Genomic DNA, 13147 nt, shown 5'->3' with positions numbered 1-13147 from the left:
CCAGCATTCTGTTCTGTTTACTCCTCCCACCTATGTTTTAACCTATCAGGGCCAAGCAGTTTCTTTATTGCTTAACCAATGAAATCAACAGATTAGTATATGACACTCCCACATCATTAAGCCCTTAGTGCTTTACATCTGTTTTGCTTATGGCATTTCTTCCCACCTGATTGCAAACCTGTTGGGATCCAGGAACTGGGTTGTCTCACACTGTTAGATACACTGAAAATGGAGCATATAGTAATCACTTGATTAGTGAACTTCATAGGAATTACTACCAAGTACAAATGCGCTCCATGATATTTTATTCCTTTGTAGTATAACCTATAAGTCCAGTTACTCCTCAATAATAAAAGTTTTGGACAGGCAGGAAATGTATATGTAAACATATGTCTCTGCTTTATTAAATGAAGCTTACCTTTATTTAATATTTACTTTTGACTGAAAATAAAATAGAAGGCATTTCTGAAAAAAATATGCTGAATGAAGTTTTGAAAAATTAACATCCATTTTATTGCTGCAACTCATTCTAATCCCGTTAGATTGTTTCCCCTACTTAAAAGCTCCTATAATGGCCAGCATAGCGGTGTGCACCTTCAACCCAAAACTCAGAAAGAGAAACAGGTGGACCTCTGAGCTTGAGGCTATCCTGGTGGAGGCACCATGTTGAGACTCTTTCAAAAACAAACAAAAGAACCTCAATTATCAAAAGGCAAAGAGTTCTTTTTACTAGTGTTTGAAAGTACTAGGTATTATATTAGCAGCATTCAAGCTTTCAAGTGTGTCCTCCACTGGATGTGCTCTTACAGCTTAGCTGACTGTATTTTCAATCTTAGCTTAGTGTAGTGGAATGCTTCCCTGTGAAGAGGCACCTTTTGGGAAGGCACCTAATTCAAGGAGCCCGTCAATGTGCAGTGTTCAGTAGCAAAAACAACTGTCTTCACAAACAAAGGTGTTTTTACTAGGATTTTTGAATTTGAAGTTGAATTTTTCTTATATTTAAGAAATTTCATTGTCCAGCATTTATTTCATGTAGCATGTATGTCTGTATATAAAGAATAAATGCAAATTAAGTAATTTTGTAGATTAAATTGTCCGGCCTGTTGACCAAATCACTGTGTATTAGCACCCATGTGGAGGAGATTAGGTTTTAGAAGCATGTCCATCACTTAGAATCTACTGTGACTGAGCTAGGATGGCATGACTTTCACATCCCAGCTAGATAGTCCATAGGCAATGTAATGTTTATACAACTCATGAGACTTGAATCTTCCAGACACCTATATGTACTTTTATTATTTCTTCACAATAGATTTATTGATTTTTCTATCTGCCTTTAGCATATGTTTACTATCTAAAAGCCAGTCCTCATGGAGATCCCCCCACCTCCAAAAGATGCTGAATTAATGAAGTGTGTATCATAGTCATATATGAATTCTTCAGTTTTTCCAGAGATACTTTTGGCCAGATACTATTTTGTAGAATTATGTTTGGAATTTTCTTTTGTAAAAGGCGAAAGATTTATACGATCTGAAGAGAAACCAGAGTATTGGAATTTTCTTTTGTTCTTTCCCAGCACTGACTTCAAGATTTATGAATGGTTAACATTCACTGAGCCCTTTGTTAGTACTATGTATAATTGCAATGCCCTGATACCTACTAAGGAAGAAAAGTAGCCTCATCCCATTAAACATACAGAGAGTGATTGTAAAATGTTAGTAATTGTTACCCTCAGAAATGGATATATTGAGTTATAGATTTATAAGAATAATAGCAAATTTTATAATTTTATAAATTTTATTTGAAAAAGTTCCCTTTTGTACCAATTGTACTTCAAAGGAAATATATATTGAAAATTAAAAACCAAATGATATATAATTATTTTGACCATAAAATCTGTTTTCCAGCATTCATTTACTACAAACATTGTCATGTTTCTTTTCTTTATTTCATAATTTTGTAATTCATTTTTATCTAATTTGACATTTTCATATTTTTAAAGGTCCCCAGGTGCATCCAATTTTTCAGCTTTACCAAAGATCTCTCCTTCATCTCTATCAAATAATTATAACAACATCAACAACAGAAAGTAAGCACTGAATCTTAAAAACTCTTTCTTTAATTGGTTAGCCCTATTATGGTTGCAAAAAGATCTCTTTTATCTAAAATTTAGGATAAAAGTCTTCATGAATCAAAATTTGTTTTCTCTTAAATTAATGGTCAGTTCTTTCACAAGTCACTTCACAAGAAATAAAACACATTTTAAAAACTACCTGACTTAATACAAAATAGTATGTAATAGTTAGCTGAAAAATAAAAAGAACTTTGAGCATTTTCTATTCTAAAATTCAGATTCTATTTATTGAAATTTTTTATAGGATTTGGTTGCAGCACAAGCTCATAGGACTATAAATCTCACATGTCATCTTAGTCTGACCCATAATAAAGCATGTGTCAGTGATTCTTAGTTGGAGAGCAGATACTATAGAAAAAGCAATTTTTCTTAATAGTTTCTTTTCCCCATAATACATGGTATTTAAAATTATGTAGTTTGTGAAAATGTGCTTGATTGCTTTTTTCAAAAGGCTAAACGTCACTAGGACCTTCCTTTATCATCTGACTGTGTATTTGCTACCTTAAAATTGCAGTTTTGTTCAGTCAGTCTACCCCTCCCACCTTAAATGGGTTTCAGATACTGAAATCAGGTCACAGGCTCACCTGCCAAGTAGTCTACCTGCTGAGCCATCTCACTAGCAAAACATGCCATTTTCATCTTGGTGGAGAAAAGAAAAAGAAATCCATTTTAATTATAATTTGCTCAGCCACTGTATGAGAACCTTTATCCCAATGGATTGTCCATCTTTATTAATGGGTATGATCTATGTGCACTGTGGTTATGTGTCACTTCCACAGTTCAGATGGCTTACACGTTAGTGCACTTCACAGATGGCTGCTAATTTATAAACTCACAAACTTAAGCACTAAAGCAGTTTGGGAAATAATCATAAATCTAGCTGTAGTTAACATTTATGAGTTTAATTTCCCTATTAAAATCCTCATGTTTTGTAGGAACATGGTAAAGTGATTCTGATATGTCTGGTATACAATAATAGCTAAGAAAATGTTAAAGGAGAAAAATAATGAGAAAGGTTAGTTCTTTAGCATACTACAAAAATACGCAATGTAAACAGCACAGTTTCATCTAAGAAGACACATACGGTTAAGTGGAATCAGACAACCCAAAACATCTTTCCATGTAAGAATTTGATGCCATCACAAAGCATTCTAAACAATGAAAAAATATTACAGTTATCCAAGAAATACCATCCAAAAGATTGGGTAGCTTTTCTGGATGTTTTTTTCTTTAGAACTTTCAATCCAAGATTATTATTAAGCACTTAAAAGAAGGTAAAGAAATGGGGGCGGGAGGGAAGAAAAAAAAAACACTTTAAAATCAAGTTCATAAAGGTTAGAGATTTCCTGAAACAGAAAACTAAATAATAGAACCAGGTAATAAAAAGAATTAACTATAAATATTTGCATGTCAGGTTCTCATTAATTGCTTTTGTAAGTTACAACCATAAAAAATTAAACTATAATATCTATTCTTGTAAGGCTTTCTTCTGAGTAGCTGTAATAGTGACACTTTTAGTAAAAAGTTTCCCAGTTCAGATCCAACAAACTTAAAACATATCTTCTTTTCATAATTCATTAAAAGTAAACACACTGTATATTAGTACTACACTGTAGTGTAGTAGTACAGCATGGAAGGTGTGAATATCCAGGTGCTATATTTCTTTCTCTTCTACATAAAAGTACGTACCATCAGGAAGAACTTCTTGAGAAGAAATATTTTTTAGCCCAGTTTGTATTTTATGTTTTTTAATTCATCAAAATTGTTTTTTGTAGGCGATAATGTTATGTTTGTAATGTTGCTAATGGCTCTCACATCTACAATAAAATAAGTAAATATGCCCTTGCGCTCATTTTTAAAGCAATTTTAACATTATGTCTAAGTGGTATTGACTAGAAACTGTATTTTGACTGGGGTCATTGTGTTGGTATATGTGGTTTCTTGTTTTTCTGTTTTTGTCTTGTGTTTTTCCTTTATATAATAAAAATATCAAAGTGCACTCTAGTCTCAGAACCTCTGGAAAGAGAAACTCCTGAGGGAAAGGGAAGTTGTTTAGGGAATTGTGACAGGAACTACCTCCTAAGGAACTCCACCGTGGTCATTTGTGAGCTTGGAAGTAAGTTGTGTGTATGACTTATCTTTCTGAGTAATGAACAGAATTTAGGAATTTTGTTTTGTGTTGCCTTAATTTTTAATATATGAATTTAATGTATTTAAGCAACTATTTTATATAAGGTTTTTTTTTTAATTTGACTTGTAGAAATAAGTAGGAGCCAAATACTTGAGGTGAAAATAGTGTAGTTTCAATAAAAGTAGGTCAAGAAGTTAGTGACCTTTCTAGGTAACATAGATTTAAACTTCATGTATGTGGAAGTAGTCTCCAGAATTAAATTGTATATTAAAATCTATAGTTATACTGTAGACTTAATTACATAGTAAGAAGAGTGGATACACAAGATTATATGAAACATAATTACAAGTCCAAGACTTGAATTATTATATCCTAAGAAGTAAAATTTCACTTTCAGAAATAATTGTAACTGATAATGTACACTTACAATTATTCAATTTAAGTTAATAAAATTTGAAACATTGTGAAAAGTCTACTTTTAGAATATATTTTATTTATCCTTTCCAGTAATGTTACTTCTTAGGTCATAAAATATTTTTGCCTCAATTACAATTTATGAGTACTTTTTAAATATGCCAATTTTTTAACTATTGATGTTTTCATTACCTTTATTTTTCTGCCTTATGTATTTCATAATATTACTAACATTGCTATTAATGCTGTTTTAATGATCTGTTGTCTGGATTTTAATATCAAAGTAGGTGTTTTTTAAAAATTTGTCTCGGTCTCTTGAAATGAAAATGATGCACTGTATGAGAGTAAGTCATCTCAGTAACTGTAGACTTTGTGGTCGTCTAGAACTTGCCATCTGTTTTTGCTAAGTAACCTAGGTGAAAACGTTTCGTTAACTGCAAAGTTAGCATGATTAAATATGTGTTTATGATGTCAGATATCAACACTAAATGAAAAGTCAATCAGAAAGCTAAATAAAAGGCGTATAAAATGTTCCCTTTTTACATAATCACCATTAAAGAAGATATACAAACAGTATTAACACAGTACAGTATTACAATGCTTACTAACACTTGTGTAAATTTTATCTTTCAAAATCATTAGCAAAAAAGAGAAGCAGAAGCTTCGTGGGCCTTAGGAAAGGTTTTCAGGCTTCCATGTGCTCTGTTGAGTGTACAGATAGCTGATAGCTTCTGTCCTTGCCAGGAAGAGCTTTCCTGTGCAGTTAAAATACGTAACATGGAATGTGAGTGGCCAGGAGAGCTGGATCATTGGTTTTTAATTCATTGTCTTCAGTATCATCATTGTACTTGTAGACTGTCTTAATCTTTGGGTGAGCATTATACTCATCCCATCATTTAAACCAAAGTATAGACACATCTTAAAAGATTCAGATTTTCTTAAACAACCAGAAAACTGCTTTGCACATAGGTTTCCCATTTCAGGGTAAATAAAAAGTCTAGAACATCAAAACAGTGTTTTACTTTTAGCATGAGACCTTGGTTCTCATTCGTGTTCGTACTAATGAATTATAAGCATTTCAGTATCTGTTTGTGTTCCATGTAAGGAAAGACAGCTGAACATATATTTCAGGGATAAGCATGTAAGTGTGCTTTCACTGGTTTGATATGTGTGTGTGCGTGCGTGTGTGCATGCGTGTGGACACCCATGCACATGCATACACGGGTGCACTCATGAGTGTGTAGTTAGGGTACTTTGCTCTTGTGTTAGCTACTTAAATTTCACAGTCAAGCTATATCTTTTTTTTCTCCTCCGTCAGACCTTTTTAAACACTGTATAGGAGAACTTGATTTTAATTACATTCTGAGTAATTTAAATACATTAAAGTCTAACAGGTTCTTAGTAAGTTTTTACTTACTAGGACTATAAAACAGAATAAGATATATTATACTGCTAGTAATTTAAAAGAGCAAAAACTTGAGTTCTGTTTGTCTTTTTTATAATTAAGTTTATGACAAAAGCCGTAAGTCCAGCAGTTGTTACATTTCTCTGGGCCTTGATATTTTCATTTAATCTTAGAATGGATTCTTTTTGGAAAATCAGGGAGTTGGTATTTTTGTTGTTGTTGAGAAGGGAATGAATTTTTTAAGCACTAAAAATATTTATAGTCTTATTAAAAACACTTAGGAGAAATCTGAAGGGGAGTTTTATGGGATCATATTAGAGTGGAAGAGAAAATCAAGAGGGTAACCAGGCTGAAAGTCTCAGCTTCAGCTGGGGAATGTAACTGGGGCAGGGAAGAGAGAAAGCCTTGCTTTTCTGAGTTGGAGGTAAGCTTGCAAATGAGCAGCAAGAGGTATGAAGTCCTTCCAGAAAGAATGAGGCGACCCTGTGGTTGTGGGTGTGCAGGGGTGGGGGTGTGCAGTGACAGGTCAGGAAAACGGACAGGCTTGACAGTGAAGAACTGTAAGGAAATGCATCAAAGCTGGGCTTCTGGAGTCTATAGGACTGTCTGATTAGAGAATCATTTCAGCATGTGTTCCTGACCACAGTCTTCCTCTTCAAGTGACAGGCCCACTTTCCCTGACTCTGGAGGAAAGGGGTAGCGATGCTTTGTAATCCTGTAACCCCTATGCAGTGGCTCTCACCTTCCATCACATGCGACCCTGTAACACAGATCATCCAGTCCCATTGTGCTGATGCCAGCCATACAGTTATTTTGGTTGCTACTTTATAACTGTTATTTTGCTACTGTTATGAATTGTAATGTAAATATTTTTGGAGATAGAGGTTTGTCAAAGGGGTAGCAACCCACGGGTTGAGAACCACTACCTTTAGGGAAATTTAGAATATTGTATCTCCACTCAGGGTCAGAGATAAAACTCATATCACAATATGTTGACGAATTTCACTAACAAAGTAGATTGCAAAGTGAGTAAAGAAAAAACTTTAAATAAAAACATAAAAATACCTATGCTTTACAAGGAGGAAGTAGCTGTCCTAGAATGTGCCTCAGCCGAGCTCTGAGGTGTTTCTAATCCTAAAGACAAGAATTGGGATATTGTCCTTTCTTAAAAATTAGTATATGGCCTCCAAGCAGTAGTGCTTCCCAGCACTCGGGAGGCAGAGGCAGGCGGATCTCTGTGAGTTCTAGGCCAGCCAGCCTGGTCTACAAGAGCTAGTTCCAGGGCAGGCTCCAAAGCTACAGAGAAACCTTGTCTCGAAAAACAAACAAACAAACAAACAAAAAACTATATTGTCATGAAAGTTCTCCAAAGGCTGACCCGTGAGTTAAAGGGTCTGACCATGACCTCTGGCCTGTTGTCTGACAAGCCACCTAACAGCTGTGTTTAATCTTGGGTTTACTGTTTTCTGTTGTCTGTTTGGTATGGTGTACATATGTTCACTAAAATCTTTTTTAGAATAAGCAATACTAGCCGGGCGGTGGTGGCGCATGCCTTTAATCCCAGCACTCGGGACGCAGAGGCAGGCAGATCTCTGTGAGTTCGAGGCCAGCCTGGTCTACAAGAGCTAGTTCCAGGACAGGAACCAAAAGCTACGGAGAAACCCTGTCTCGAAAAATCCAAAAAAAAAAAAAAAAAAAAGAATAAGCAATACTGTAATTCATATAAACCATTGTAATCTAGTGAGAGTATAATGTCTAGAGTAACAAAAAACATTTGAAACCATGAGAAAATTAAATATCAGAAATAAATTATAGCCAGGAAGTATTAGTAGAGTTACTAACTTATTGTGTTTATTTGTAAAACTACATTTTATTTGTATCATCATTTACTTCTATTTTATGACCTTGAATTGCATCCAGCTTCATCCTAATGAATAAAAAGGGCGAAAAATATGATTTTGAACTGTTTGTAGAGTATCTCTTAAATAGTCTCATAAAAAGCTATCATAAAAATTAAGAATTCCTCCTTTTCATAAAATTATCTTATATAAAAATAAGAGATTTAACTTATTGACCTAAATAATTCTAAAATTATGCTGATTTCCTAAATTTTAGATTATAGAGTTTTTCAACATTTATTATACTGATAGAGGTTTTTTGTTTATAAAGTTAAGGTGAATATTGCAGAAAATAGGAACAAAGGTGAGTGAGTGGTCCTGCCTGGATCTGCTTGTACGCAATCCTTTCTGCATTGCTGATCAGATGCTGCTCTCTGCACTTCTGTGCTAGAGTTTGCTAGTCCAGCTTAGAAGCTATAAATAGACTCTTCCCTGCATCTCAACGTGATGTCACAGTGGCCTTGGGCCTCTTGGTGTTCATCTGTTAACTGAAGCCCAACTCTTCCCGTTCCTGCACTTGTCGTCTTACCATAGCAGACTGACTCAAAGCGGACTTTAATGAGATGATTAATTGCTGCGGATGGTGTTTAAAATCTGAGTGTTTTCATTTTAATGGAGCAATGCAGAATGGAGCAAGCCACGATGCTGCTCCCGTTAACCCAGGGTAGAATGATATAATAGTGGGTTCTGTTGAGTGATGTGGCTTCTGATATGGTGCTTTGTTGCTTGGATAAAAAACACCTTAATTAAGGAGGTTACTTTAAAAATGGTGTCTCAAGATGTTCCACTTGATTGTTTAGCAAAATATCCTTAATGATTAACCAGATATTCCCTGCATATGCTTAAATTACTCTTTATTGTAACCATATTGTGATGCAACTGGCTACATTTTTATAATTTTTTCTTCCAGTGTGAAAAACTCAAATTACTGTCTCCCATCATATACTGCTTATAAGAACTATGATTATTCAGAACCTGGAAGAAACAATGAACAACCAGGCCTCTGTGGCTTAAGTAACTTGGGAAATACATGTTTCATGAACTCAGCCATTCAGGTAGGTCTTTCCAAACAGAGTGAAAATTGTGCTTCATGAATTCATTACTGCAAAAAGGATGGCGTTGTTCTGTCTTTATTTTTTTTCATGTTGAAGAACTTTATGTTTTGACAATTTGTAATTCGTGGGATATTTAGGCGTGTACATGTAGCTCATGCTGCTGGTAGTAGGATTTCGACCTGCTTCCCAGTTAGGTAGCATGGTCTATTGCTATATTCAGACTAAATGTTACCTCATGCGAAACATATAATTCTAAGCAGGAAACTTAAATTCCCAAAGGAGAAGCAGACAGTCCAACTCTCCTTTATGCAGTAGAGGTCTGTTGCTTTAAAAAATAAATTCTTAAAGCTTTAATAAGGGCTTGACATTTAAAAATAGAGAAATTCATCTCTCCTTTCCCCTCCACGCTTTAACTACTTTCTCTTCTAGTGCTTATGGATGTGCAAAAAAGAGCTGGTTACTGCTCCTTGCCCATTCTTTCCATGTGACTTTTCTTTTTCTTGCATTCCATTCATTCTTCATAGTTGTTAAATATCTATGCCTTTAATCTGAAGCAATGAAGGAAGTGTATATTGAAGTAACTGTCATATCTATAAATTAGAGCAGAATGCTTCGTTCTCTTTTTGTTTATTTTCTGAGACAGGCTTTCACTGTATATTCATGGGTGTCCTAGAACTCACTCTGTAGACCAGGATGGTCTCAATCTCATGGAGGCCCATCTACCTCTGCCTCCCCAGTACTGGGGTTAAAGGCATGTGCTACCACTGCTTAATACCTAATCTCTTTTTATAAATAAAATTTCTGTGTTTTTAAAAGCCCAAAGTAGGGTAGACTATTCTTGTTATTTTAACTTAATAACATTTTTGCCTTTTCTGTGAATTGTTAATTTTAAGTCTAATATTTTTGTTCATATTTTAAAATTCAGTCTCCTCTTCACAGGAGGTAACCTCCAAAGATAACAGAGTATGAATTGGTGAAAATACCCACAAATCTTTTAGACTAAGGATAAGTATTTACAAAGTACATTGTCATTGATCCAGCTGACTAATAAATTGACCCTCTTTTTATAACTTCTTGCACAGTTTAGCTGAACTATCTAGACCAAGAGTTGGCAATAGTTTTAGAACTAGAGGGTTCAGGGAACATAGTCAATTTCTGACTTAGTGGGGCCATTTCAGAAGTTGCCTATCTGTCAAGCAGAGGCTGACTAGCTTAGTGAACTCTTCCTGAGTCCTCTGCATGAGCATTGGATTGACAGGCAAGCCATTGCACCTGCTAAGTCAATCTGAGTGAGACTGCCCTGTTCAGCTAGAATTGGGGTTAGTTAATTTTTGTTTTCTTCTTCTGATTGCAATTAATTGGTAGCTCCTGGTCGTGTCTTTTAACATAGGTCAGTCTGACCATGAGGATGCTGGTTTGTAAACTTTGAGTGTTCACCAAACACTCCAGCAGCGACTGTGTGAAGTAGTGGATATTATTTCATACTTGTGTCTTATTGTAGCTGAAAACTATACTTTCTCTAAAACAAAGTTCTCTAAAATAAGCTGGAAAAGGGGAAAAACCATGGTTTTTTCTTTCTTTATTCCTATGAGTATTGGTGTTTTCCCTGCTTGTATGTCTGTGCACCATGTTTCTGCCTGGTGCCCACTAGAAAAGGGCATTGAGTCCCATGGGACTGGAAAAGCAGCCAGTGTGCTTCACTGAGCCGTGTCCCCAGCCCTAATTATTGTATTTATTTTTTAATATAAGTGCAGAATCTCAAAGGTAGGGCTTTACTTTGTTCTTTTCAGGGTTTACTCAGGTATTTTTTTTCTTTGTAACTCTAAAATCGAAGCCCACTCATGAGCTTCCAAACATTGAAAAATTTCTGCTGCTGCTGATTTTTAATATAACATCTTCCAGTAATTCAGTAATCTAAAAAACAGTGATCATTATATAAAATGTTGTACCTGTTAATAACCTACAGAAGTGTGTGAAAATTAGACTTTCTTATGAGAATGAGTTATGCTTGGCAGTGAGTAACATACTTGATCGCCAATGCCTAAAACCAATCTTCCAAATTACTCAGTGCAGTTACTCGGTCCTTCTACAGACCTGGAAGCAACTATTAACAGAAGCCCCTGTGATCGCGACTAAGCACGCAGAGAGCCTGTTTGCATCAGAGGCACATACCTTGCAGACACTGGATAGGATTGTTTTTCATGCTTTCCTCCTTTCCATTTGGGCAAAGGAGATGATGTGTGTCTCTTCTTGTAGAGACAGGACAGTGAGGAAGGAGAACCTGTGGTCCCAGACAGGTGATTTTAGGAAACACTGTATCTGTAGTATACTTGTGTGAATTTAATATTTACAGCTGGAGGAGAAATATATCTCTAAAAGAATGTCCTGCAGTGTGTGGCTTCACTAACAGGGATTTTTTTTTTTTGTCATGAAAACATGTCTTCATCTCAGCTGAGGAGAAAGTGTGTAACTTGTCTGTTCTTCAGTCTCTGCTAATGAGGAAATTTCTCTATAACCAGTGTTCTTAATAACTGATGCAGACTTCAATGTCTTGTCTATTCTTAACTCATGTCATAATAGAAGGATGATACATGGTTATAGATCATAGGGACATTGTTTTAAAGATCATAAATGAGTGCATCAGATTCTAAAATACAGACTTACTTGTGTATTACAGGGGCTAACACCAGCACTGATTTCCAGGTACAGTCAGCTTTCCGTACCCATGGGTTCTGCATCCAGTCAGCCTACTGCATATGTATTTAGCATGTATTTTTTTTGTCATTATTCCTGAAACAGTGCAGTGTAAAGGAGCTGAACAGCATTTGCATTGTATTGCTGTGTATAAGTAATATGAGGATAGAAAATTACAATGTATGCCAGAGAATACATAGTTACATGCAAAATCTCATTTTATATAAAAATTTTATATAAAAGATCTGAGCCTCCACAGGTTTTAGTATCCATGGATACTTAAGAACTACTATATACTTCCTTACTTACTAAGTGCTACCATAATGGTTCCGTCTCTATTAACAGCAGTTAGCAGTAGAATTAAACTGCAGTATCTTGATTTTTTTTTGTTACTTTAATGTAAGAAAAGTTTGTCTCTAAATATTTTTCCACTTTAACTTGTGTGTATATACACATGTGTGTTAGAGAACAACATCAGAATCCGTTCTCTCCTACCATATGGATTCCAGGGATCAAGCTGAACTGTCAGGCTTGGCGGCAGGTGCTCTCACTTGCTGGGCCATCTCACCAGCCCCTAGTCTATAATTTATATTGGGAACTAGAGAATCTGTACCTATAAAAATTAAATGAACAAACCTGGCTCCAGCATTCCTCTGTTAATATAACTTATTTGCTTAATATAAAAAGGTTTAAGCTGAATTCCTTTACCAACGCATTCCAACATCAGTCAGCATGGTTTTCAGGAAGATTTAAGTTCCAAATTTAGATTCTCTTTTTTTCTGAAAGTAAATTATGGTTACAACATTTCTTCCCTTTCCTCCTCCCAGTCCTTCTTATGTGCAACCCCCACTCCCTCTTTGTTTCTTTGTTGCTGTTAGTGAATTATGTGTGGATGTAAACCAGCATAAAAATACAACCCGCTCAGTCCATTCAGTGTTACTTGTTTGTGTATGATTTCAGCGCTAACAGGCTGAGAGCTCATCCTTGACTGAGACTGTTTCCCCGCTCTCAGCATTCCTTAGTTGTCTGTGGCTCTTCAGTTAGGAGTGGGGCCCCAGGAAATTTCACCCTGCCATGCTAGCTTGTTATTGGTCATTGTCCAGGTCATATTTAGGCAGCCATGTTGTTAAGGTGTCATGGATAAAGCTTCCTTGTTATTTCTGAGAGACACATTCTCAGATTCCGAGGTCCTCTGCTCTCAGAATCTTTCTGTCCCCTCTTCCATAATCAGCCCTATATTCTAAATTGCATGTTGGTATTATCAGATAATAAAAATGTTACAGATTTGGGTTGGCAAATTCTCTAGAGAGTGAAAACCATAATACTTTGTCTTTTTCCAATTTCTTTTTTTTTCTTTTTTTTAATTTATTTAATTAAGGATTTCTGCCTCCTCCCCGCCACCGCCTCCCATTTCCC

The 13147-nt window shown here is 35.5% G+C and overlaps 1 protein-coding gene across 2 annotated transcripts in view; it reads left to right on the top strand.

Annotated features, from left to right (window-relative positions):
* Usp15 (ubiquitin specific peptidase 15) overlaps positions 1 to 13147 on the top strand; it is a 98504-nt gene that overhangs the window by 49379 nt on the left and 35978 nt on the right. The window contains exons 7-8 of one of the 2 annotated variants that reach the window (XM_005357941.3): positions 2003 to 2089; positions 8893 to 9037. In XM_005357941.3, the coding sequence (XP_005357998.1) occupies positions 2003 to 2089; positions 8893 to 9037 (232 nt within the window). The remainder of the gene's footprint in view (positions 1 to 2002; positions 2090 to 8892; positions 9038 to 13147) is intronic. The other variant, XM_005357942.2, reaches the window with a different exon arrangement.

The sequence above is a fragment of the Microtus ochrogaster genome, chromosome 24 (genome assembly GCF_000317375.1).
Source record: "Microtus ochrogaster isolate Prairie Vole_2 chromosome 24, MicOch1.0, whole genome shotgun sequence".
Taxonomy (NCBI): Eukaryota; Metazoa; Chordata; class Mammalia; order Rodentia; family Cricetidae; genus Microtus; species Microtus ochrogaster.
Note: the sequence above shows the minus strand (reverse complement) of the source record. Positions and strands in the feature narration are given on the sequence as shown.